We start from the raw sequence: 27,518 nt of genomic DNA, 5'->3' as shown, positions 1-27,518 counted from the left end.
CTTACACTGACTGACTGACCTGCTCCTGGATTGCTTTGCCGATCATTAGCATTTTAAGGAAGAACATATCTATTGGTCATTTTTTATTTATGAAAAAGTATATTTATTGTTTAAAATACTTTTTTATACGATTGACTCCACCTATTTTAATCCAATTAGCAATTTATTATCAAGTATTTTTAGACAAAAGTATTTAGATAATTTTAAAGATATAGAATTTGTGTTATATGAACATTATTACACCCTAATAATTTTTTTGCCAAAAATTCTCCAAGTCCATTTTTAATTTTTATTTTAAAATTCTTCAAGTCAAATTTTTTAAAAATTTTTATTTTGAGATTTATATATTATTAACAAATGGATATTAATTGTGGGCCTATCAAATGGACCTTATGATTGTGATTAGGTTTATTTGGATTAAAAATCGGATTTAATTTAGATCTATTTACAAATTTAATTAAAATTGAACTAAATTTGATTTAGGTTAGGTTGACCCGGTTTAGTAGTCGTATTTCTGCTCGGGTTCAGTGGAGTTTTTAGCTAAAAGGAGTTATTTAAACCGCTCCGGTTTTTATCCGATCCCGACCTTTCGTTCCCCCTTCTCTCCCTCGTGCCCACTTCCTTCCCTCCTGAGCGGCGCCGGATCGTTATCCGATCGGTCCGCGAACGATCCTCCGGCAAGCGGCGGTGCTTGTTCCTCTTCTGAATTTTAGCAGTGTCTCACCGAGACACGATTGGGAAAGCGGAGGTACTTTTAAAATTTTTTTGGGGCTGTGTATAAGTCTCTCGATTTTATCTATTTCGTCATCAATTGAGCAATTATACTCGATATCGAATGGAACGAGATCAATTCTTGGCGATAAAGAGCATTTTGGTGTGTTAGGAGGAGGAGATGGAGAAAAATGTTCAGAGAACGGATAAGAAGCTGAAGATCGCAATAATCCACCCTGATCTTGGAATTGGTTTGTGTGTTTTTCGCCCTACTAGGACTTTTCCTTTCTTCAGAAGAAAAACTATAAAAATGCTCTCTTGCAGCATTCAAAGTTAACTTGGTTTGCATAAACCAGTTGCAATCTTCATTTGCTATGCATTTAATTATCTACGAACATAAGGAATTGATTTTCAATCTGCATCTTAAGACATAAACAACTTATGATAAATTAAGAGATTATCAAAAGTCAAATAAAGGTATTATTCTATAGACATCCAGTCAGTTGGTGCTCTTATCGCGCCTATTATATATCCACTTAGCAAAAATTTTAACTCTGCTTATGGAAAAGCCAATAAGAGAAGAAATGAATGAGATTTAAGAATATATGAAAGGGTACTCTAAATGTAAATGATAACCTTGGAAGGATTCTATTGTAGCAAAAGGTGATTACGCTCGTCCTAGGCGTCTCTCATAGCCCGTCCCTAGGTTATGTGAAAGGAGGTAAATTATGGGGTCAACTTATAGCCAACCGCCAAGTTGGTTAGGGGGCGGGAGGGTTTTTTTTCCCCAAACCTTGGAAAGATTCTAGCTTCAAATAAAGGAATTATGTAGTATAGTAAATCTAATTAATTTAGCGTGACTCTACTAGGTTTTGATAAGCAAGTAAAACTGACAGCACTTACATCTAAAGATCCCATCACATTTGACTTATTAAGAGTCCATAAAGAACACTGTTAATAGCATTCTAATCTGTTTGTAGGTGGTGCTGAAAGATTGATTGTTGATGCGGCTGTTCAACTAGCATCTCACGGGCATAATGTCCACCTTTTTACATCACATCATGACAAGAATAGATGTTTTGAGGAGACTCTTGCTGGTGAGTCTATAGTGGGTTTACCAATCATGCTGCAATATTTAGAAACCATTAACAATTGAGTGTTTCAATTCCAAGTTGAATTAGATACTTCTCAATTGTCAGATTGCAAATTTTCTACTCATTATGAACTTTCTAAATGACATATTTAAAGGAACCATGGATCGACAGGTTCTGGTTCTTTAGCTAATTCTATGATGCAATTATCAATCTCTTCTTACTTCTCTAGAGGGTGAATAGTGTTGATAAGTGCAAACAATAATGGATACTGGGCCAATTCATTTTGCCACCGTATATATCAGATGACATTCAACTTATATTCTGTCCATCCGCAAAATGACTTGAGCATTTATTTAGTTTTGGTTTCTGCAGTCAAATGCCGAATCAAGTAATGAATTACTGATTCTAATATTGGTATCACCATCTGTTCAGGTCCCTTTTCTGTTCATGTACATGGTGATTTCCTACCTCGCCATATATTCTACCGGTTCCATGCTTTATGTGCTTATCTTCGATGTATTTTTGTTGCACTCTGCGCTCTTCTATTGTGGCCCTCATTCGACATTATACTGGCGGACCAGGTTTCTGTTGTAATTCCTTTGCTGAAACTAAAACGCCCAGCTAAGGTATATTTCTTAATTTTATGATTGAAGGGATTGTAATCATTATGAAATCTGTGTAATGTATCTTATAAATTCTTTTTCAGATATTATTCTACTGCCACTTTCCAGATTTGTTGTTAGCACAACATACAACTATGCTTAGGAGGTTATATCGTAGACCAATTGACATGATAGAAGAAGCAACTACTGGTTTGTCCTCGCTTTTTGTTTATAAATGTTCTTCTATGCCTTTTTAGCACAAGAACACAGTTATCTACACGCACATGCACATGCCATATGTATATTCTTGTGCTGTCCTGTAAGAGAAATTATGGTATTTACAGGTATGGCGGATCTAGTCTTAGTGAACAGTAAATTCACTGCATCTGTTTTTGCCAAAACCTTCTGCCGTCTCCATTCAAGAGGAATTCGTCCTGCTGTCCTCTATCCAGCAGTCAATGTGCAACAGTTTGAAGGGCCTTACGCTTATACGTAAGTACGTAACTGACATTCTCCTGTATAACTTGTTATCTACAAGGGTTAAAATACAATTCTAGTTTCTTTGGGTCATTAGTTTCTCTGTCTGCATGATGTTTGCTAAGTCTGACTGATTTTAAATTTCTGTGCATTATTCAGGTTGAATTTCCTTTCAGTCAACCGCTTTGAGAAGAAAAAGAACCTTGAATTAGCAATATCGGCATTTGCATTGCTTCAGTCAATTGGAAATGGACTTCCTAGTCCTGCTAAAGCCACCTTAACCATTGCTGGTGAGTATGCAGTTCTGCTGCTATTATTATTACTTTTTGTCTACTTTTCGTGGCTAGTAAGCATGTCAATCAATTTAATGTTTGGCATCCATCTTTTAGATGTCAGCACTTGGCATGATGTGATACAGAGCCTAAGCTTATATGAAAATGTGCTCGACATGACGAGCATGAGTAGAATCTCTGTGTTTCATGTGCATAGTATACACGTGGACAAACAATTCATTTGGTGTGGTCATAGAAGAAAAGTTGGTCTTGCATATTATGCTTGCTGGCTTACCTCCAACATGGAATGACATTACTCTAAGGGTGTGTTTGGTTCAAGTTATCATGTATAACCTTGGTGATGTGATTATCAAGTAATCACATAACAAGATTATGTGATTATCAGGTAATTACATAACAAGGTTATGGGGAATAAAACATAACCTAATTTTATTTGGTTCAACCTAAGTAATGTAACGAAAACTTGTTTGTTTGAAGGTTTTAATGTATAACCCAATTTAATATTTTACTGTATTACCCTCGGTTATAAAACCAACCATACATTTTTCTTTTTCTTTTTCTTTTTTACTTTTTTTAATGTGTTTTTACATTTTTTTCTTTTGAAAAATACAACTTTATTTTTTTTATAAAATATCATATATTTTATTTTTTATTTAATTTTTATAATTTAAAATAAAATTTTCATTATAAAAAATTTTAGGGTATTTTTTGGTTAAAAAATTTCGTTAACCCCGGAATTAAGAAAAACTTCATTTTTTCGAAGTTTTCCGATTTCGGGTTGTATGTCCCTTTTGCTGACCTATCGGGCATGAATTATTACTCGGGAATTGCCGATTACCTAAACCAAATAGGGTTTTCGTTGATAACTTTAGATGGATAACCAATGTTATCAAGGATAATCTCCAACCAAACACACCTTAAGCGTGTCAATCAGTTGTGCCTGTAATAGACATAGTCTGAATCCTCTTTAACTAGTGGTGTGCCAAGCACAACCTAGACCAATTGAACACTAGCCCAACACAATCCTGGGAATGGTTGGCGTGAGCCCTACCCAGCTCGACTCATTGGGCCATCACAGCTAATAATAAATTTTTTTGGTGGAATAATAATAGAACAGTTTAAAAATGTAAATCTAATTAATTTTGTTAGACATTTTGAATCTGCAAGGTATTTTTCCAAATGACCATTGTATCTCTTGATTTTTAAGATTTGTGATCATTTGGAGCTAGGTGTAAGTTTAAGAGGGCTTGAGTTTGATTTTTCTGTGTAAAATTGTTCTGTGCGTGCTTGGCCAAATTTCACCCTTTGACATATCGATTTGCCTTTGGTTTGGTACAACTCGCTAGGGTCTGATGTTGTACAGGATCTATAATCTCAATAAGCGAAGCCTAGCATTAGTAGGGCTGTAAATGAGCCGAACTGAGTTGAACAGTAAGAGGCTTGAGCTCGGGCTCGGTTCGTTATCCCTAAGCTCTAGCTCGGCTTGAGTTTGATTCGAACTTTAGTTCTTAAGCTCGAGCTCCGCTCGTAATAAAATTGTATAGCTCGAGTTCGGCTCAAGCTTGACTCATAAAAAGCTTGTTTAAAAATTAAACGAGCTTAGTTTGAGCTCGTTTAAGATACTTAGCTATAATAATTAATAATACATTATTATATATATATATATATATATAAACGAGCCTCTTAACAAATAGGTTTGTGAGCCTCTTAACGACACGTTCGTGAGCTCACGAACCAAATATTGTTAAGCTCGAGCTTGGCTCGATAATATTTTCGAACTCGAAATCAGGCTCGAGCTTGGCTCATTAACTTAATCGAACAAATTTTTTTTTGAACCGAGATCTGAATAGCTCGCGAGCGACTTGTCTCGTTTACATCTCTAACAGGTATGAAATTACCCATTTGTTAGCGGGTTGTATATGCTTGTGCTGTGCAAACAGGCAGCATGACATGGTTGACAACCCTACATTTTACTTTAATTCTATTTTACATATGAAAAAATTGGTTGAATTTTAATATATTGAGGTGTATTTTTCAGTACATATACTCTATGGTCAGACCAAAGTACCAATTCCTATGATGCCTAGATTCGATGATTAAGTAAGCATCTAGTTTGTTTTCCCTTAAGTGAATTTTGTGGCCGATCACCTCAAGCGGCTCACTGTGAACTTGTCCTGTTAAGCTATATTCAGTGTTTTGTTTTCTTAGGTTCTATGCTTATCAAATTCCAGTGTTCTGGTCAATAAGATTGCTCTTAACGAACCTCGGACACAATTCTCGGACAGTAGCCTTCTCAGTTGGGTAGGACACTCAAGTTTCTGCATTCATCAGTTGAGATAAAATTGCCACCTAATGCATGATCCCTAAGCTTCTTTGGTACAAAGGGAACTTTTATGTATTGATCTGATTTTTCATTTGTTTTCGGGGGACTCCTAAGCTATCTGATCACTTGTTTTCTGTCTCAACTAAATAAGCATGCAAAGCTCTGAAACTTATCATGGGAAGTAATGTTTTCAAATGATAATTTCTTCATCACAGGTGGTTATGATAAACGCCTGAAAGAGAATGTTGAGTATCTGGATGAATTAAGGGGATTGGCGGAGGAGGAGGGAGTATCTGAACAAGTAAAATTTGTTACTTCGTGCTCAACAGCAGAAAGAAATGAACTACTTTCACAATGCATTGCTGTTTTATACACGCCAAAGGTAACATTTGCCAACTTCATTAAGGAGTCCATATCATCTTAAGAGTAATGATATTGGCTAGGTTTTCATGTCTTCCAGCCATTTAATGTTCCTCTTTTTCATCAAGTGACTAGCTAAAAGTTCAATCTAATGATACTATAAAGTTATTTCTTAGCAGTTCACAATTCCTTTGAATTCCTCTTGTTTATTTAGTAACAAATCCGTTTCTATCTATCTAGGATGAACATTTTGGTATCGTACCACTGGAAGCAATGGCGGCAAAGAAACCTGTAATTGCATGCAACAGCGGGGGACCTTTGGAGACCATCAAACACGAAGTAACAGGGTTTCTTTGTGAACCCACTCCTTTTGAATTTGCACAGGCTATGTCGAAGCTCTTGAGCGACTCCGAGACTGCAGTAAGGATGGGTGAAGAGGCAAGGAATCATGTAACGAAGAAGTTTTCGACGGAGACCTTTGGCGAGCAGCTAAATCACTATGTCCTCGACATTCACCACCATAGAATCGAGTAGAGAGCTTTTCGATCCATCTAGTTAAAAACCACTTTGGACAATTATCTTTCATTTCCTGAGGATCATTCTTTTGATGATATTTCTGCAATCATAAATTGATAACTATAAGCAATCTTTCCCCCTAACGATCTAATTAACCAGCAGGTTATTCATCAGGAAACAATTCATCCTTCAATGAAGGAGCAATCCACTGGATCTGAATATTTGTTATTTCCCAGAGTTCATTCTCAGCTTGTACCAGCACCTCCTTCTCTTTCATTTCTACTATCATCTTCTTCAGCAGCGCCGGCACGATCTCCGGCAGGATGCCGACGTGATCTCCGAGGTCCTCCTTCATGCAGGTGTCCATCCTCCTGAGCATACCCAGCCAAAACGTCCTGAACCCAGGGCTCTGCGACAGAGGTACCAAGAACTGCAAGAACACCTCCACCAGCAACTCCATGGCCAGCTTGAGAGTTCCCTCCATGCTCCTCATTTCCCTCTCCGAGTTCTCCCTCCGCGAGTACTCCAGCATCTTCTCGTGCAGGTCATCTGCCATGGCGAAGATCACCAAGTTGAAGCAGGAAAAGCAAGTCACCGACGCAAAGTCCAGCCCCTGTGCCGCTGCAAAGCATTTCCCGAGCTCCAAAATTGCTTGGTTCCGGATCTCCTCGCGTCGCACTAAGCTCGTCTTCCTCAGCGCCTCCACGAGCTTCATGAACAGATTAGCAGCAAGGTTGCTCCCTCCCTTTTGAGGCTCCTCGAATGAATTACTACCACTGCTGCTGCTTCCCGGATCCGAGTAGCCGGAGTTGTGCCACTGGACCAGCAAGTTCACTGTCTCAGCCATTAAACTCAGAATCTTGGAGCTCTTCTCCAGCGGGCTGATCTTTAGCGTAGCTAATCCAAAGGCAGCCTCAATGCAGAATGCGTAATTGTGCCGATTGATATTGGTTCCTTCGCTCATCAGCTTGATCAAAGCTTCAACTCCTTGATCGAACGTCTCCGGATGTCTCCCAGAGACGTTGAGGAGATGGAACAATGTCTTCCAGCCGAAGATCGTCTGCACATTTTTGCCATTCTCATTGAGGATCACGATAGTGGAATCCATGATGCTCTCGCAGCAAGTATCCAATATCTCCTTATCGAGCTTCCACATCAGGTTTATTGACTTGAAGATGAGCTCTTCTGGTGCTTTGTCCAGGCGAGACGGCAGTGAGGTGAGCTTGATTGCGATCTTGAACAGCGCGGTGATCGCCTTCTCAGCGAATGGGCAGGGGGAGAAGAGGGGGAACTGCGAGACGATGGCAAAGCTCTCGTGTAATTGGGGCCAAAAGGAGGCGAATCTGTGGATGTTGACGAGAGCAATGGTGACCAGAAGATCCCAACAGAAGGTGACGATCTCTTCTTCTTCGACGGGGGTGCTGAACTTTTGTCCCTTGCCGGCAGCTGCGAAGATCAGAGCCCGTCCCAGATTCTGCAGAGACTCGTCCGGGAACTTGTTGCTCTTAGTGAATATGTCGCCGATCTGACACTGCTGGATGATCTTCAAGTTGTTCTCAAACTCGCTGCCGAAGTTCAGCATGGTGTCGTTGTTGTCCAATGACAGGAACTGCGAGAACCGGCCAATGAATCCCGACACAGATTGTTTGCTGTTCGCCCCGCGGTGGGACGCCGGGAAGATGACGCCGGACTCTCCCCTGTTCGAGCTGGTTCTGGAGTCTGGAGCTGGGGCGTTGTCCGGCTCGATCAAGGACTGAGGCAGCAGCTTCAGCCTCTTCAGTTTCAGCAGGCAGTCGATCATGTTCTTCCACGCTCCGCGGATTGAATCCCCGAACTTGTTGGCTATGGTGAAGAGTGCCAGCGTCGCCATTCGCGGTTTCACCTCGTTGCTGAACGTGAGCAGCGTCTCCTCCACGGTGGCGTACGGATTCAAGATGCCGGTGAACTTGCAAAAGCAGGAGAGGAGCTGGTCGAGGACATCTTCCAGCCCATATCGCGCGATCCTTGCGATTGATATCAGCCCTTCGAGGCTCTCATGGAGTAGCTCCTCGTCGTCGGCTTGCTCGAAAATGGCGATGAACGTGGCCACCGCCGGGCCTGAGATGACCACAAATGCTTCCCTGCTCAGCTTGTGCTTGTAGTCGCACTGGATGAATGGCTCAACCACTCTTGATGATTTGATCAGATCGTTCCATTGTGCAGAGCTTAGCTCCACCGGCGATCCACCAGTCCCTGAGAGCTTGATTTCATGGGTGCTGATCGAATGGAACAGTTCAGAGAGGTACTCCCTCGGGAGATCCATTCCTCCATTGATGGCCCTGTTGTTCCTTATGAAGTCCTCCTCTGTCATCTTCTTCTTCACCTGCGGATTGTGCTGGTCGGTGTTGAGCATGATCAAGGAGTAGGACAGGATCAACACTGCATCTTTGCTCGCGAAGGCACCCAAGGAGTTCTGCTCGTAGAATTGGTCTGCGAAGGCTTCAATGATTCTGTGAATCTTCTGCGACTCTCCCGGCAGCCTGAACGTCTCGAGGTAGCTTCGCAGGGCCGTGTCGAGAAGAACACGCTCGAAATGGAAGGTGCCGGTGAACTCCTTGAGCACCTGAATGTTGAAGTCATCGGGATCACCAAGGAAGTCCCCAATGCTGTTCTTGTCCAGGCCCGGAGTGTAGCGGAAGAAGTAAGCGAAGCTCGTCGGATCAGGTGGGTTGGGGACGAGATTCGCAATCTTCAGAAAATCGATCCCTTTTTTGTCATCTCTGTTGTAGTGGTTCGCGGCGATCATGATCTTCTTTTTCTTCATCTTCCTCATCCTCATGAACTCTACCCACGAGTCCGAGTTCACGGAGCTACTCTCCCCGCTCTTAGTGAGCCAGAACGGCTTGTAGTCACCGGCGTCGATGTTGTAGGCCTCACGAGCGGGGATGTGATCGACCTCGATGTTGTCGGCGATGGTGCTGATCAAGGCGACGAGGCCTTCAAAAGCTTGAGTCTGCATCGTCGACATGGGGGAGGGGGCGGGGAATGCGATCTTGCAGAGCAGCTTCCCCAATTCCTCGAACACGTTGTGCCTCATCGGATCGCAGTCGTAGTTCACGTACGTTTCGATCACGAAGTTGGGCTGGTGGCAGAAACCGGCGATGCCTTCCACGGCGACTTCTTGAAGGTGAACGCCGCTGCTTCCGTCGGCGATCCGCGAGAGTACGTACGTGAAGAATGCTTCGAGTTGCAATCGAAGGCACCTGCAAAATCGATCTTTTGTTTGATTCTTTCGGTTGGATTTTGAATCGAGTTAATTTACCTTCGGAGGAAGTTGTAGAGGTGCAAAACTGTGCTGCAGATCATGGAGAGGACAAGAGGGCTGGAATGGGTGGAGTAATGAATCAGGTGGTGGAAGAGATCGTCTTGGACGATTCCGAGAATCTTGGGGTGCTTTCCGATGGCGTCACCGCCCAATTCGATGGCGGAGTTGATCAGGACGAGGGCGAAGAGCTGGACGTCCTCGTCGTAGCTGATGGATCCGATTCCGTCGGAGACGTCGACAACTACCTCGCCGACGTTCAGCAAGGAGCAGAGGAATTGGAAGATGTCGATCATGCAGCGCGCGCCGTAGGTGGAGGCTGGGGCCAGCGGGTCGTCGTCGGCGACGTCCAACCTGACGTCGGGGAGGCGCACAAATATGGCCTGAACGAGCTCTTGCATGGCGTGGCGGGCGCTCCGCTGGAGGAGGTCGCCGCGCTGGGCGGACTGCTGCACCACCTGGAAGCAGGTGTTGACGACGCAGCAGACGGCGTGGTCGGAGAGGAGGACGGCTGCTCGGGTGCGGAGGGCGGCGGTGAGCACCTGGAGGACGCGCATGAGGACGGCGTCCTCAGCGGCGGGGTCGGTGTGCTCCAGGCGGCAGTTGGTGATGGCGAAGACGACGGAGTGGATGGCGTCGCGGGCGCCGGGGGTGTGCTCGTCGAACACGTCGTGCTTCAGAATCTTGAGGACGGCGGAGAGGGCGACGCCGGTTGCGGCGGCCGGGACGTCGTCACTCTGGATCACGTCCAGGAAGGGGGACAGATAGAGGGAGGGATCGGTGGCGCGCCACTCGCCCCACTGCCGAGGGTGGAAGAGGAGGGAGCGGAGAGACTTGAGGGAGTGGACGAGGTGCGGGTTGGCGGCATCGTCGGGTGCGCCGGCGAGGTTGTCTACGAGAGGGTGGCGGATGACGGCGAGAACGGCGCCCACCTCCGCGTTGAGCATGCACGATATGGCGATCTCCCGGCGCCGCGGTGGTCGGCCGGTCTTGTCCATGGCGACGGTGGCAGTGGCGAGGAGGAGGAGGAGGTGGTGCTGGTGGTGGTTGCTTGGCCATGGCCGCGGACAGACCACCTAAATGAAGGTGAGAAGGAAGTAGTCTCTTCGTGTGGCTCTGCGATGAATTCTATTTTTAGAAAAAAATCAAAATATTTTGACCGACTAAAATCTGTTTTATTAGATCTCGAGTTTTTGACCATTTCCGTTATTTAGTTTTTAAAATACGTTCAAACTTTTATATATATATATATATATATATATATATATATATATATATATATATATATATATATATATATATATATATATATATATATGATTTTAAACTTCTAATAAATAATTATAACGACAAAATAATCAACATGAATGTTGTCAACCGTTACTAACACTTATTATAATGTTGGGCCATTTATCAGAATCTATCTATCTGAGTTTTCTGAATTTATTTTACTTGCTGATGAGAAACTTCCAAGGGGTAACTATATATACATATAGACACACATATGCTCTCTGACTCATCGTCTACATTGCATTTTCACGATTGAAATAACTTGAGATGCTTGGAATTACTCGGGCGCCCTGAGTGATTTCAGGTGCTCGCATACATGGCGTTGCTAGCAAGATTTCTTTGCAAAAATATATTCCTTTTATTCTCTCTCTACTTCAGCCTTCTATTCAAAACGACAGACAAATGCATTTTCCCAAATCTAAATTTCCCTCACACTCCCTCTCCCTCTCACCTCTTCCTTCGCCGTTATCTTCCGTCGTAGCGCGCTCCTATCGGCCAACTAAAAGTAAAAGCACTGCAAGCTACTCGGACAACTTATAGTCGCATGCTTGTTCTTGAGCTGACTAGAAGCTCAGGAAACTGCCACCGAATACATAACCGACGCTGGTTTGCTTAGCGCCCCTTTTCATTCTCCATCGTAAGTCATTCCACTCCACTGTCTGTTTTTTAGCTCTGTATAATAATGTTTAGCTCTGTTATATCCTACAACGCACAAACCCTAGCTGTTTTCTTACCATTTTTTGCTTATATAATTTGCAGAGAACTTCCCAAACATCAATTCATAACTAATGGTAATTCGTTTCATTTTAAGTTGTATTTCTCGACTGTGATCCTAATATATATTAGAAGGCAGGATTTATGCTACAATGTACAAAGCTGACGCCTGCAGCCACTCCCCACATGTGTTGTCTTTATTGGACGTATAGTTGCTATAATATTGTAGCAACTACTTGGAATGTTAGCTACAATAGCATTGTAGCAGTTACTTGGAATGTTAGCTGCTATAGTGTTGTAGCAGCTACTTCAAGGCTAGCTGCTACAGCGTTGTAACAGCTACTTGAAATGTTAATTGCTACAATGGTATAACAGCTACTTCGACGGCTAGCTGCTACAATGTTGTAGCAGCTACTTGGAATATTAACTGCTACAATGGTATAACAGCTACTTCGACGGCTAGCTGCTACAATGTTGTAGCAGCTACTTGGAATGTTAACTGCTATAATGATGTAATAGCTACTTGGAATGTTAACTATTATAACGGTGTAGCAGCTACTTCGACACATAGCTACTACAACATTGTAGCAGCTATTCGATAGGTAGCTACTATAACGTTGTAACAACTACTTGGAATGTTAATTACTACAACGGTGTAGCAATTACTTCAACACCTAGTTGTTACAACATTGTAGCAACTATTTGAAATGTTACTGCTACAACGATGTAGTAACTACTTCGACACCTAGCTGCTACAACGTTGTAGCAGCTACTTCAACATGTAACTGCTACAACGGTGTAGCAGCTAATTCCACAATGTAGACTGCTACAACATTGTAGCAGTTACTTCGATGGTTAGCTACTATAATGTTGTAGTAGCTACGTTGATAGATAACTGCTATAACGCTGTAGCAGCTACTTCGACGGTTAGCTGCTACATCGTTGTAGCAGCTACTTCGACGGATAACTATTACATAGCAGCTACTTGGAATGTTAATTGCTACAACTGTATAGTAGCTAATTCCACAATGTAGACTGCTATCCTCCTACAATAGCTGCTCCATGTTATAACAACTACCCTACATTAGCTGCTACATGTTGTAGCATCTAACTGATACCAATTAATATATGATGACTCATCAATTAATATAATGGAGACATACGTACTCCGGGTCATTGATTTGTCACTTCGATAGAATGACCATTCGTACATGTTATAAACCATGACCCATGAACACAGGCAGAATCCGAATTTGGTAAAAGGGCAACTATGGGCGCGTGATACTTAGCAGCCTAGTTTTCCTATAAAATGATGGTGTCGCTAAGAGACGCTTCTTATTATCGCTACCACATCATCACTCTTTTACGAGCCTTCTCACTTTCTCTGTCATTCTTCCTTTCATAACACTTTTATGAGTAGCATAACTATGCTGCCATCTTCCCTACACCACCTTCATCATTCCTTTCATGGCATCCACTGTTTTTGTCCGAAATCTGATATTGTGTCTTCCTCCCAAAATGAAAATGACAAAGCGGTCATGTTATTTTTCACGGCGTATTGTCAGCTTTTATATGGTTGTACACAACCAGTTTGGGGTTCAGAAAGAAGTATCTTTATGCGAAATCTAGGTGTGTGTCTTCATTGTTAGGATCGATGTACTCGGCTAGAGAGGGGGGGGTGTGAATAGCCGACCCCAAATCGTTCGTTTCTTTCTACAAATCAGGTTAGCGCAGCGGAAATAAAACAATAGAAACGAAAATAAGGAAGAGCAAACCTCAACGCGATGATGTAACGAGGTTCGGAGATATACTCCTACTCCTCGGCGTGTCCGTAAGGTGGACGAAGCCTATCAATCCGTTGGTGGATGAGTCCCCGGAGAACCGGCTAATAACTACTCCTTGTGGGTGGAGAAACCTCACCACAATAGCTTGCAACAATAATATGGAGATACAAAGAAGAGCAAGAACAAAATACACAATGAATGTACAAATACTCGCTTGCCTTCTCGTCGACTGAAGTCCCGGATGAAGCACCAACTTCACGGACGAATGCCAACAAGCAACTCAGTCGAAGAAGCTCACACGAAGCTTTGGAGCTCAGCAAAGCTCAAGAGCACAGCTTTCAGAAGAACAGCAGCTCAGTTCAAAGGAGGAAGAAGAAGAAAGAGTCAGTCGCCCTCGATCTCCTTTTATACCTGCATCCACCTGCGAAGAAGAAGCGGAAGATGCTAGAAGATGTAAGACCGTTGTGAGAGCGGATAGTTCAGACCGATCGGTGGCTCGATCGGTCGAGCCTCTAATCGGTCACGGGACCGATCGATCGGTCACGGGACCGATCAGAGCCCTCGATCGGTCAGACCGATCAATTCCTTTCTCCCGAACTTCTTGCCTTCGATCGTTGTTTCTGATCGGTGCGGACCGATCGATAACACTCGATGAGCTCTTGTTTGTTCCGATCGGTCACCGACCGATCCGATACCGATGTATCGGATCGATCCACTGATCGATCCAGAGCTTGGTTTTTGCCCAAACCAAGTCCCAAGCCTTCCAAACCAACATCCGGTCAACCTTGACCTGTTGGTACATCATGCTTAGCATCCGGTCACTCCCTTGACCTGCTAAGACTCCCCACCAAGTGTCCGGTCAATCCCTTTGACCCACTTGGACTTTTCTCTTTGTGTCAAGTATCCGGTCACTCCCTTGACCTACTTGACCTTCTCAATACCAGATGTCTGATCATCCTTGATCCATCTGGATTTTTCCTTGCCCGGCTTCACTCACCAGGACTTCCCAACCGCCTGGCTTCACTCACCAGGACTTTCCCTTGCCCGGCTTCACTCACCAGGACTTCCCAACTGCCTGGCTTCACTCACCAGGACTTTCACTTTCACCTAGCTTCACTCACTAGGATTTTCACCTGGCTTCACTCACCACGATTTCCCGACTGTCTGACTTCACTCACTAGGACTTTCCGAACTGCCTGGTTTCACTCACCAGGACTTTCTGAACTGCCTGGTTTCACTCACCAGGACTTTCCGAACTGCCTAACATCCCAGTTAGGACTGTTAGGACCGAAAAGTAGCTAGAGGGGGGGGGGGGTGAATAGCTTCGCGTGTGCTCGTCGAGCTTCGTTGCTTGTTTCTTCAAAGTAATGCGCAGCGGAATACAAAGAAACAAACTACAACAATGCTAACAATAGGATTTTACTTGGTATCCACCTCACAAGAGGTGACTAGTCCAAGGATCCACGCACACACACACACCTCCACTAATAAACACTCCTTTTCGGTAACTACCGAAGGCGGAGAAGTCCTACAAGACTCTCAATACAAGTAGAAGAAAGGGTAGTAAAGAATAAGCAAAAGCTTACAAGAGATGCAGTAAAAACCCTAACTTCTTCTTCTTCTCGTTGCAACTCGCCTCTTGACTTGGATGAACCTCCAAGAACCTTCAAGAACTGGCGGTGAGGAGCTTAGAGAGTGCTGGGGAGGAGCTGTGATGAATCTGGAATGAATCGGTGAAGTACTGCCGAAGGAAATGAACGCCTGCGGCTTAAATCGACGCTAACGGTCGAATCCCGATCGATTGGAATGCTCCCAATCGATCGGGGAGGCTTTGGATCGATCCACGGATCGATCCAGAGCGCCTCTGTGCTATGGAAAAACTTTTGGATCGATCCACGGATCGATCCAGCGCTTATCGCGCGAAGCAGCAGCGTCCCAATCGATCCACTGATCGATTGGGACCTCTGGATCGATCCACCGATCGATCCAGAGGGGTTCTGTTCGCGGGGACTCACCGGATCGATCGGTGGATCGATCCAGATCTTCTGGATCGATCCACGGATCAATCCAAACCTGCTGGATCAATCCACGGATCAATCCAAACCTGCTGGATCAAACGGCTGATCAATCCAGATCTTGGTTTTTGCCCAAAACCAAGCCCAAAGCCCCCTAAACCAACATCTAGTCAACCATGACTTGTTGGTACATAAGACCTAGCATCCGGTCACCCTTGACCAGCTAGGACTCTCTCACCAAGTGTCTAGTCAATCCCTTTGACCCACTTGGACTTTTCTCTTCTTGCCAAGTATCCGGTCACTCCCTAAGACCTACTTGGACTTTTCTCTTCTTGCCAAGTATCCGGTCAATCCCTTTGACCTACTTGGACTCTCACCAGATGTCTGGTCAACCTTGACCCATCTGGATTTCTCTTGCCTGGCTTCACTCACCAGGACTTTCCCAATTGCCTAGCTTCACTCACTAGGTCTTTCACCTGGCTTCACTCACCAGGATTTTTCTCCTGCCTAGCTTCACTCACTAGGACTTCCCAATTGCCTAGCTTCACTCACTAGGTCATTCACCTGGCTTCACTCACTAGTATTTTCCTCCTGCCTAACATCCCAGTTAGGACTTCCCAGTCAAGTATCCGGTCATCCTTGACCTACTTGACTTTTACCAGATGTCTGGTCAACCTTGACCCATCTGGATTTCTCTTGCCTGGCTTCACTCACCAGGACTTTCTCAATTGCCTAGCTTCACTCACTAGGTCTTTCACCTGGCTTCACTCACCAGGATTTTTCTCCTGCCTAGCTTCACTCACTAGGACTTCCCAATTGCCTAGCTTCACTCACTAGGTCTTTTACCTGGCTTCACTCACCAGGATTTTCCTCCTGCCTAACATCCCAGTTAGGACTTCCCAGTCAAGTATCCGGTCATCCTTGACCTACTTGACTCTTCTTCAATCAACCTTGCATTGTCAAACATCGAAATCCAAACCAAGACTCAAGCTTGGTCAACCAGGTCAACCTTGACCTGAGGAATGTTGCACCAACAATCTCCCCCTTTTTGATGTTTGACAATACCAACACTATCACTTACAATACCACATGTAAGTTAGGCTAATCCCATAGCCTAAACCTTCTTCATGCCACTAGGTAATGAATACATAAGTTAAGCCCTTCATTCTCCCCCTAAGAGGGCAAACTCCCTCTAGGTGATAAAAGCCTAACTTACTCCCTTTCATTCTCCCCCTATTGGCACACATCAAACCATGCCCCATTTTTGGGCACACATCAACAGATTCACTTGTTGAAAACTCTCCCCCCGAAGAGTTGCTCATCGTCGTTCACAACTTCACTCGTTGTGATCAGCACGATAATGAAGGTCCCATACCCTTCATTAACCTTAACCCTACATTCTCCCCCAATGTAGGCAAATGCTCATCCTTGAGCATTATCCACTTGAAACCACTTGAACAATGAGGATATCCACTTCCCATTAAAGTTCAAACGCTCAACCTTGAGCATGTTCTTAACGGAAGGTTAACCACCTTCCAAGGTTCATGAAAAATAATTTTTATGTCTTTAAAGAGTCCCTCCCCATAAAGACATGGTGGTAACTTCTGTCATTGCACCAACAATGACTTGGAATCCCTAAACCTTTAGGAAACCCAAATTGAGAAGTTTTGAGGTTCAAAAATTTAATATTGAAATCAACCTCAACCTAAACTTCAATTTAGTCTTCCTTAACCATTTCATCCCAGTTTTCAACATGAAAACACCCTTTTTATGTATACAAATGTATTTTGAGGGGTTAGGAATGGTTACCGAGACTAAACATGGTTCAAAGATGCTGAAATCAGGCCTTCCCAGCCAAAATTAGCAACTTGAATCGATTGGAGTTGGGTTCCAATTGATTGAACCTCTCTGAATCGATCCACTGATCGATTCAGACTTCCTGGATCGATCGGCTGATCGATCCAGCGAGCTTCTGCTCGCAGGAATTGCCTTCTGAATCGATCCACTGATCGATTCAGTCTTCTTGGATCGATCGGCTGATCGATCCAACGAGCTTCTGCTCGCAAGAAATTCCTTCTCAATCGATCGGCTGATCGATTGAGGCACTCCAATCGATCCACTGATCGATTGGAGGTCTGAAATTGCTGAAATTCAATTTCAGCCAATTTCAGAAACCCCTAGAAAATTCTACAAAATTCCAAAAATCGTAAAAATTTGTGTAGACATTACTTAGGGTATGATTTATCATGGAAAAATAGTTTTCTATGAAAATACATCATATTTTCAAAGATTGACACAAACTTGAGAACTTGCAAAAACTTTAGTGTTTTCTTCAAGTTTGTGTCTAACTATTCAATGGTGATTACTATCAAAAGATAGCCTTCACCAAGGTTTTCCAAAATTATTTTAAAAACATTTTCAAAACCAATATCCCACCATGTTCCTTGGGCTTAATGCACATGACTTGTACATTAGCTTTCCCAATGATGGGAAAACACATAACTATGTGTTTTGATGAACTTAAAACTCAAAAGAATGCACTAAATCAACATCTTGAGTTTTGTTCATCATCCTAACATCTCACTTGTATCTAATGTGCACTGAAACACATACAAGTCATCTTATAGGTCTTTGTGAGATGTAAGATTTTGGTTTTGCCCTATTCTAGGGATCATGCATATCTATCTAGGCATTTTGAGAGGTAGACATCCACAAAGGATGTTACTTGTTGATTCACTTGTTAAACAAATGCCACTTGTTTATTCCACTTGTTGTAAACAAATGCCACTTGTTGAACTAATGTCATATGTCCTTAATTTTTTAAGGAAATAAACATAATGCATGATAATGTTATGGCATACATCAAAATAAAATAGCTTTCAAAAGAAAGATTCCTATAACTACATGATGTATGTATGGCATGACATAGTATTTTTGTATTTTTCATGATAAGTCATGAATGCAAAATAAAAATCAAAATAAAGTATGATGTCATGACATATTATGGGCAAACAATCATGGCAAGGTTTAGCATAAATAAAATATACCTAGATTACCTATCTAAGTATCCTTAAAGCTTAGCTAAGTTAAAACTTAACCCTAGATTGTCCTCTAAATGCTCCAAGAAAATGTCAAAACCTAAATTTGCATTTCTAGTTCTCTTGATTAACTTATGCCAATTGAAATTAAGCTTATTCCTCAAATGTTGGCATATTTCGTTCTTCCACAAGAGTAATCACATAAATCAAGGCCCGGATTTTCTTAAAATTTCTAAGAGAGTACCAAAATCCCAACTTGGTATTTCTCTAGGTTTTCCCAATTTATGCCTTTTTTAAGATAAAATCAATTTTCCACCATTAGGCATATTTTACTCTTTCAAGGAGTAAATGATAATTCAATTTCATTTTCAAAGGTTAACAAAAACCTTGAAAATGCTCCTTGAGTGTCAATTTCCTCAAAGTTGGGTTAACTACCCTTCTAATCGGAGTTGACACTCTCTAACCCATCTATGGGGTAGAGAAAATGCTCCTAGGAACCCAACACCTATTGGTGCTCCTTGGATGCTCTAGGTACTCACTAGGGATAACTTCCCTAGATACCTTCCTAGTGACCTTGTTGGGCTTCTTAGAAGCCTTGGTCATATTTTCTAGGTTAACTCTAGGGATTGCTTCCCTTGTGACCTTGTTAGTGACTTTCTTAGACTTCTTAGAAGTCTTAGTCACATTTATTGCAAAAATACTCTTAGGAATAACCTTTCTAGTATTTTTGACTTGACCACTAGACCTAGGGTTGGTTCCATAACTATATGGAACCCTATGGTAAGAGGGCACATCCTTCTTAGCCTTGGGTTTGCATCCCAAACCTCTATGGCCATTATATGACCTTTGTGCTCCTAGACCTAGGCTATGCTCATTTTGCCCTTTTAGGATATTCTCCATTCTTTTTAGGGTCTTTTCCATTTTATCAAGCCTTGACCTCAAGACTTGATTTTCTATCATTAAATCCTTAGATTTTGATTTTTCATTACACCCATGAGCATTTTTGTTTCTAGACTTATAACTATGATCCTTAGTGGGATTGCCTAGATTTTTATCTATCTTCCTAATCCTAGGTGTGGTAGTCTTAGCATGATAAGCTACATGTTTTTCTTTAATTTTATCATGCCTCCTATTTTCATGGTAAATAGCATTAAAATGATATAAGTTAGAGCTAGCATGCTTTTTACCATAATGTAAAGGGGTAGGCTCAATAAAAGTTACCTTCCTTTTTAACTTAGAGGCTCCCCCTTGACTTGAGCTTCCTCCTTGAGCCTTGACCATCTTCTTCCCCTTAGGGCATTAACTCCGGTAATGCCCCTTTTTATTGCAAGAGAAGCACACAATGTGCTCCTTGCTCTTCTTTGTTCTGGGGATGATCTCCTTTGGCTTCTCCTTGCCCTTAGGTGCCACTTGACCCTTCTTCTTTGCCAAGTTGGGACACTTGCTCTTGTAGTGCCCACTTTCCCTACACTCAAAATATATTATATGATTTTTATTTTTAATTGAAACATTTATACCTTCTCGTGTAGGGATGACACTTGCTCCTCCATTTGTTATTTCTTGAATTTTGGAGGTGGCACCATCTTCTTCCTCTTCACTTGACCCGGATGTGGAGGCCTCTTCTTGCTCCGGGTTCATTGATCTATACTCCCCCTCAATCCTAGAGGTGGAGGCTTCATCATCTTGTACATGGAACAAGGAGTATGCTCCCTCCTTGTTCTCTTCATTGCACTCCTTTGAGGATGAAGCTTCTTGGACTTCCTCTTCTTCGAAAGTTGAGCATCTCTCAACTTCGGAGTCCTCCTCTTGATCTTGCTCCAATGAGTCTCCCTCTTTGGATTCCTCTTGATTCGGTACAGTGGAGGGGATCTCTTCATGAAGCTTGGCTAATTTGCTCCATAATTCCTTTGCATCTTCAAATTCTCCAATTTTGCAAAGGATGGTGCTTGGCAATAAATTGACCAAAAGCTTGGTCACTTTGTCATTGGCCTCGCACCTTTGGACTTGCTCTTGGCTCCACTTGCTCCTCTTGAGAACTTTGCCCTTTGAGTTTGTTGGAGTCTTGAAGCCTTCCATAAGAGCAAACCATTGCTCTATCTCCATCATAAGGAAATTTTCGATTCTTGATTTCCAAGAATCGAAACTTGTAGAAGTGTATGGTGGAGCCACCCTCGTGTCGAATCCGAGCCCATCTCGAAATTCCATTGTAGAAGTTGAGCTTTTGAATTTGTTTGACTTTGATGAATTTGCTCCAACTTCTTCGCCCTCTAGCTTTTCTTGATATGTTTGCCCCTTCCGGCGATGATTCCGGTGAAGAGCAGCCTCGCTCTGATACCACTTGTTAGGACCGAAAAGTAGCTAGAGGGTGGGGGGGTGAATAGCTTCGCGTGTGCTCGTCGAGCTTCGTTGCTTGTTTCTTCAAAGTGATGCGCAGCGGAATACAAAGAAACAAACTACAACAATGCTAACAATAGGATTTTACTTGGTATCCACCTCACAAGAGGTGACTAGTCCAAGGATCCACGCACACACACACACCTCCACTAATAAACACTCCTTTTCGGTAACTACCGAAGGCGGAGAAGCCCTACAAGACTCTCAATACAAGTAGAAGAAAGGGTAGTAAAGAATAAGCAAAAGCTTACAAGAGATGCAGTAAAAATCCTAACTTCTTCTTCTTCTCGTTGCAACTCGCCTCTTGACTTGGATGAACCTCCAAGAACCTTCAAGAACTGGCGGTGAGGAGCTTAGAGAGTGCTGGGGAGGAGCTGTGATGAATCTGGAATGAATCGGTGAAATCGCTGAAGGAATCGCATGCCAACAGCTTAAATCGGTCGAATCCCGATCGATTGGAATGCTCCCAATCGATCGGGGAGGCTTTGGATCGATCCACGGATCGATCCAGAGCGCCTCTGTGCTATGGAAAAACTTCTGGATCGATCCACGGATCGATCCAGTGCTTATCGCGCGAAGCAGCAGCGTCCCAATCGATCCACTGATCGATTGAGACCTCTGGATCGATCCACCGATCGATCCAGAGGGGTTCTGTTCGCGAGGACTCACCGGATCGATCGGCTGCTGGATCGATCCACGGATCGATCCAGATCTGCTGGATCGATCCACGGATCAATCCAAACCTGCTGGATCAATCCACGGATCAATCCAAACCTGCTGGATCAATCGGCTGATCAATCCAGATCTTGGTTTTTGCCCAAAACCAAGCCCAAAGCCCCCTAAACCAACATCTAGTCAACCATGACTTGTTGGTACATAAGACCTAGCATCCGGTCACCCTTAACCAGCTAGGACTCTCTCACCAAGTGTCTGGTCAATCCCTTTGACCCACTTGGACTTTTCTCTTCTTGCCAAGTATCCGGTCACTCCCTAAGACCTACTTGGACTTTTCTCTTCTTGCCAAGTATCCGGTCAATCCCTTTGACCTACTTGGACTCTCACCAGATGTCTGGTCAACCTTGACTCACCACCAGGCTGGCTTCACTCACCAGACATCTGGCTTCACTCACCAGATGCCTTGACTCACCAGATGCCTGGCTTCACTCACCAGGACTTTCCCAATTGCCTAGCTTCACTCACTAGGTCTTTCACCTGGCTTCACTCACCAGGATTTTCCTCCTGCCTAACATCCCAGTTAGGACTTCCCAGTCAAGTATCCGGTCATCCTTGACCTACTTGACTCTTACCAGATGTCTGGTTAACCTTGACCTATCTGGATTTCTCTTGCCTGGCTTCACTCACCTGGACTTTCCCAATTGCCTAGCTTCACTCACTAGGTCTTTCACCTGGCTTCACTCACCAGGATTTTTCTCCTGCCTAGCTTCACTCACTAGGACTTCCCAATTGCCTAGCTTCACTCACTAGGTCTTTCACCTGGCTTCACTCACCAGGATTTTCCTCCTGCCTAACATCCCAGTTAGGACTTCCCAGTCAAGTATCCGGTCATCCTTGACCTACTTGACTCTTCTTCAATCAACCTTGCATTGTCAAACATCGAAATCCAAACCAAGACTCAAGCTTGGTCAACCAGGTCAACCTTGACCTGAGGAATGTTGCACCAACAAGGACTTCCCAGTCAAGTATCCGGTCAACCTTGACCTACTTGACTCTTCTTCATCCAACCTGATCAGACCCTGATCAGTATCTCTCCGCATGGACAACTGCACCTGCATTGTCCATGTCTACATATCTTTCTGTATTGTCAAACATCGAAACCATGACCAAGGTTTACGCTTGGTCAACTAGGTCAACCTTGACCTAGTGGAAATTGCACCAACAATCTCTCCATTTTTGATGTTTGACAATACCTTTAAGTTAGGCTAATCCAATAGCCTCAACTTTCTTCATGCCACTAGGTAATGAAACATAAGTTACAACCTTACATTCTCCTTCTAAGAAGGCAACCTCCTTCTTAGATAATGAAGGCCTAACTTAAACCCTTCATTCTCCCCCTATTGGCACACATCAACAAACTCTCCCCCTGAAGAGTAAGTTATCGTTATTCACAACTTCACTCGTTGTGATCAACAAACTCTCCCACTAACTCCAATGTTCTTCCTTGAACATTCTCTAGACATTCTCCATTCTCCCCCCTTTTGACACACATCAAAAAGAGTGAATCAAGGTCAAGAGTTTCTTCCTAATGAAAGTCTCATACCTTTCATTGAAACCCTTAATTTCCCCCTTGACACTAGAGTCAACAATTAACTTAGTGATAATCCCATATCACTTAAGTCTTTTAGGAGTAAAAACTCCCCCTAAAAGTCAACTCCCCCTTGACTAATAGGTAAAATTCCCCCTAAAGGTCAACTCCCCCTTGACCATTGCACCAACAATGTCTTGGAGAGTTTCAAACCTTTAGAAACCTAAAACACCACTTCCCGAGCTGAAATTTCAGACAACGGTGAATTTCAGAAATTCGGCACGCACTGATCGGTCCCCGGACCGATCAGGACTCCGATCCAGGCTCCCCTGGACCGATCAGAAACCCTTCTGATCGGTCCACAAACCTGATAAAGGTCTGATAAGTTCTGATTTCTCTCCACGAAATTCAGAAACCTCTAGAAAATTACAGAAAATTTCAAAAATTATGAAATTTTGAGGATACATTCCTCATAACATATACTATCATAGAAAAATAGTTTTCTATGAAAATAGCTTCCATTTTTCAATCTTGATACAAAGTTCACAAGTCTTTGAAATAGCTCAAAGTTAACTCATCTTTGTATCACCTTGTTCAATGATGAATGCTATCACTAGAAAAGCTTCATCAAGGTTTTTCAAATCAATTTTGAAATGATTTTAAACCCTTTAATTTAGGACCACAATTTTAGGGCTAAATGTACATGACTTGTACATAAGCTTTCCCTATGATCCCCAATTTAGAATTAGGCTCATCTAGGTACAAGAACTATGCACCTTGATCCTAACTCATCATCCTAATATCTCACACACATCTAAGGTGTATCAAACACATTCAAGTCAATTTTGATGTGAGATATGGGTTTAGGTCATCTTAAGCTAAGTTCTCATGCATTTTCTAAACAACAATTTGATTTCCATATCAAATTATGTTTTTGTCCTTAAATCAAATTAATTGATTATAAATACAAAAGATGATGACATGGCATAAAATAGTATCATAAATGAAAACATGTGCCAATGTCATGATGTCATGGCATAAAGTGTGAAACTTAACTAGAGCATGACATATAAATAACCTAAGCATTATCATGACATTTTAAATGATCATAAAATAAATATGATGTCATGACATGGCATATGACAAACAATATATGGCAAATAGCATATAAAGGTATAGAAAATACCTAATTCTAGCCTTAGTTGTCATTTTTGATAATTTTGATCATTTTGCCAAAAATTCTATATTCCTAAGTGTAATAGACCTAAAATCATATCCTCAAGACTTTTAGATCACTATGTGCCAACTAGATTGACTCTAGAAAATTCCTCAAATGTGGTTGGCACATCCTAATTATCTTAGGAATAATTTTCACTTTCATTTTCAAGGCTTGATTAGACCTTGAAAATTCCTAAGGTACCACCTTTTGCCATGATTAGGTTAACTACCTATTCAAGTAAGGTTGGCACACCCTAACTCATCTAGCGTGATGAAATCACGCTCCTAGGAACCCAATACCTATTTGAGCTCATTGGGTTCACTAAATATTCACTAGGGATGACTTCCCTAGCAACCCTCCTAATGACCCTCCTAGGCTTTGAAGCCTTGGTCATTTGGGACTCATCAAGATCAACTCTAGGGGTGACTCCCCTTGTGACCTTGGTGATGGTCTTCCTAGTCCTAGGTTTTGTTCCATAATCGAATGGAACATCATGGTAAGTGGGCTTGACCACTTGGGACTTAGTTTTGTGACCCAAACCTTTCTTGTCCTTGGACATTGGTTTTTGACCCTTAAACCCTAGAGATGACTTCTCCAAGTTCTTAAGAGCTTTTTCCAAAGTATCAAGTCTTGACCTCAAGACTTGATTCTCCTTCTCTAATACCTCAATTTTTAATTTTTAATTTTTCTTTGAGGTATTCCTAGGCATGTGTCTAGTTGTTTTGGGGTTTCTACCTAGATTATCCTTAACCTTAGATGAGTTAATTCTAGGGTTGACATTTCTAGTATTATCCTTATCTAAGTTAACATGTTTGGCTCCTAAGCTCATGTATTGGTTCCTAAAGTTAACATGCTTATCATTCTTGACAATAGCAATAAGGCTACTAGCATGCATCCTACTAGAATTGCAAGAATGTGCCTTAGAGATTACCTTAGGGTTTGCCCTAGCTCCCCCTATACATGTGCTCGATCTCTTGTCCTTGTGAGATTGCCTCCCCCTCGGACATTGGCTCCGATAATGTCCCCTTCGCTTGCATTGGAAGCACACCACGTGCTCCTTGCCCTTGCGTGTTGGGACTCCGGCTTCCTTGATCTTTGGCGTCGGTGGAGTTTTTCTAATCCTCTTTGGATATTTACTCTTGTAATGTCCATACTCCCTACACTCAAAACACATTATGTGTAATTTATTTGAAATTGAAATGCTTGAGTTACCTAGGGTTGAGGATGGATGAAGACTTTCTTCTTCATCCCTTCCGGAGGTAGAAGCTTCTTCTTCTTGCTCCAAACTTGAAGAAGAACTCTCCTCCTCTTCTTCTTTAGATGTTGAGTGGCCCTCAACTTCTAAATCCATTCCTCCATGAAGTGAACTCCTTGGCTCACTTGACTCCTCTTCATGGCTCGAAGTGGAGTTCCCCTCATGGAACTTGGCCAAGTTGTTCCACAATTCCTTGGCATTGTTGTAACCACCTATCTTACACAATATATCGTTAGGTAATGAGAATTCAAATATTTTCATTACCTCGTTGTTGATTGTGGATTGGTGGTTTTGCTCCTTCGTCCACTTCTTCTTCTCAAGAGGTTTTCCTTCTTTATCCATCGGAGGAGTGAAACCTAATTGTACACAACTCCAATTTTCAATGTTAGTCATAAGGAAATACTTCATCCTTACCTTCCAATACGCGAAGTCGTCGCGATCGTAGAAGGGTGGAATTGTGATGTCTTCTCCGAGTAGATCCATTCTCTAGCTTGTGCTCCCTCGGGTGTTAATCCGGCGAAGAGCGACCTCGCTCTGATACCACTTGTTAGGATCGATGTACTCGGCTAGAGAGGGGGGGTGTGAATAGCCGACCCCAAATCGTTTGTTTCTTTCTACAAATCAGGTTAGCGCAGCGGAAATAAAACAATAGAAACGAAAATAAGGAAGAGTAAACCTCAACGCGATGATGTAACGAGGTTCGGAGATATACTCCCACTCCTCGGCGTGTCCGTAAGGTGGACGAAGCCTATCAATTCGTCGGTGGATGAGTCCCCGGAGAACCGGCTAATAACTACTCCTTGTGGGTGGAGAAACCTCACCACAATAGCTTGCAACAGCAATATGGAGATACAAAGAAGAGCAAGAACAAAATACACAATGAATGTACAAATACTCGCTTGCCTTCTCGTCGACTGAAGTCCCGGATGAAGCACCAACTTCATGGACGAATGCCAACAAGCAACTCAGTCGAAGAAGCTCACACGAAGCTTTGGAGCTCAGCAAAGCTCAAGAGCACAGCTTTCAGAAGAACAGCAGCTCAGTTCAGAGGAGGAAGAATAAGAAAGAGTGAGTCGCCCTCGATCTCCTTTTATACCTGCATCCACCTGCGAAGAAGAAGCCAGAAGACAGCAGAAGATAGAAGACCGTTGTGAGCCAACGGATAGTTCTGGACCGATAAGGCTGAAGCCTGATCGGTCCAGAGCACCTCTAATCGGTCCTGGGGACCGATCAGGCCCCAGTCTAATCGGTCCTGGGGACCGATCAGAGCTTCCTCTGATCGGTCCAGGGACCGATCAGATTCCTTTTCTCCCGAACTTCTTGCCTTCTGATCGTTGTTTCCTGATCGGTCTGCAGACCGATCAGATAACACTCAGTAGGCTACTGTTTGGTTACTGATCGGTCACCAGACCGATCCAGATACCCAGTGTATCACTGGATCGATCCACTGATCGATCCAGAGCTTGGTTTTTGCCCAAACCAAGTCCCAAGCCTTCCAAACCAACATCCGGTCAACCTTGACCTGTTGGTACATCATGCTTAGCATCCGGTCACTCCCTTGACCTGCTAAGACTCCCCACCAAGTGTCCGGTCAATCCCTTTGACCCACTTGGACTTTTCTCTTTGTGTCAAGTATCCGGTCACTCCCTTGACCTACTTGACCTTCTCAACACTAGATTTCTGATCATCCTTGATCCATCTGGATTTTTCCTTGCCCGGCTTCACTCACCAGGACTTTCCAACCGCCTGGCTTCACTCACCAGGACTTTCCCTTACCCGGCTTCACTCACCAGGACTTCCCAACTGCCTGGCTTCACTCACCAGGACTTTCACTTTCACCTAGCTTCACTCACTAGGATTTTCACCTGG

At 43.0% G+C, this 27,518-nt stretch overlaps 2 protein-coding genes across 2 annotated transcripts; one reads left to right on the top strand and one right to left on the bottom strand.

The window, feature by feature from the left end:
* Positions 1-573: 573 nt before the first annotated feature.
* On the top strand, positions 574-6,502 carry LOC122046759 (alpha-1,3/1,6-mannosyltransferase ALG2-like). Its single transcript, XM_042607614.1, has 9 exons — positions 574-748; positions 884-962; positions 1,692-1,808; positions 2,238-2,431; positions 2,512-2,617; positions 2,752-2,899; positions 3,044-3,174; positions 5,716-5,882; positions 6,101-6,502. Exons 2-9 carry the CDS (start codon positions 893-895, stop codon positions 6,392-6,394), a joined length of 1,227 nt encoding a protein of 408 aa, XP_042463548.1. The 5' UTR covers positions 574-748; positions 884-892; the 3' UTR covers positions 6,395-6,502.
* Positions 6,440-10,675, bottom strand: LOC122048561 (ARF guanine-nucleotide exchange factor GNL2-like). Its single transcript, XM_042610114.1, has 2 exons — positions 9,678-10,675; positions 6,440-9,618 (listed from the first exon to the last, which is right to left on the bottom strand). Exons 1-2 carry the CDS (start codon positions 10,673-10,675, stop codon positions 6,540-6,542), a joined length of 4,077 nt encoding a protein of 1,358 aa, XP_042466048.1. The 3' UTR covers positions 6,440-6,539.
* Between the last annotated feature and the right edge of the window lie 16,843 nt (positions 10,676-27,518).

This window comes from Zingiber officinale, chromosome 2B, assembly GCF_018446385.1.
Source record: "Zingiber officinale cultivar Zhangliang chromosome 2B, Zo_v1.1, whole genome shotgun sequence".
Lineage (NCBI taxonomy): Eukaryota > Viridiplantae > Streptophyta > Magnoliopsida > Zingiberales > Zingiberaceae > Zingiber > Zingiber officinale.
The sequence above is the reverse complement of the archived record's forward strand: the minus strand, read 5'-3'. Positions and strand labels throughout refer to the sequence as shown.

Excerpts from the sequence above, each read along its gene's own strand:
- LOC122048561 (XM_042610114.1), bottom strand. The coding sequence starts at position 10,675 with ATGGACAAGACCGGCCGACCACCGCGGCGCCGGGAGATCGCCATATCG. Across the intron at positions 9,619-9,677 it reads CTCTACAACTTCCTCCGAAG|GTGCCTTCGATTGCAACTCG; the intron begins GTAAATTAACTC and ends TCGATTTTGCAG.
- LOC122046759 (XM_042607614.1), top strand. The coding sequence starts at position 893 with ATGGAGAAAAATGTTCAGAGAACGGATAAGAAGCTGAAGATCGCAATA. Across the intron at positions 963-1,691 it reads CCACCCTGATCTTGGAATTG|GTGGTGCTGAAAGATTGATT; the intron begins GTTTGTGTGTTT and ends ATCTGTTTGTAG. Across the intron at positions 2,618-2,751 it reads GATAGAAGAAGCAACTACTG|GTATGGCGGATCTAGTCTTA; the intron begins GTTTGTCCTCGC and ends TGGTATTTACAG.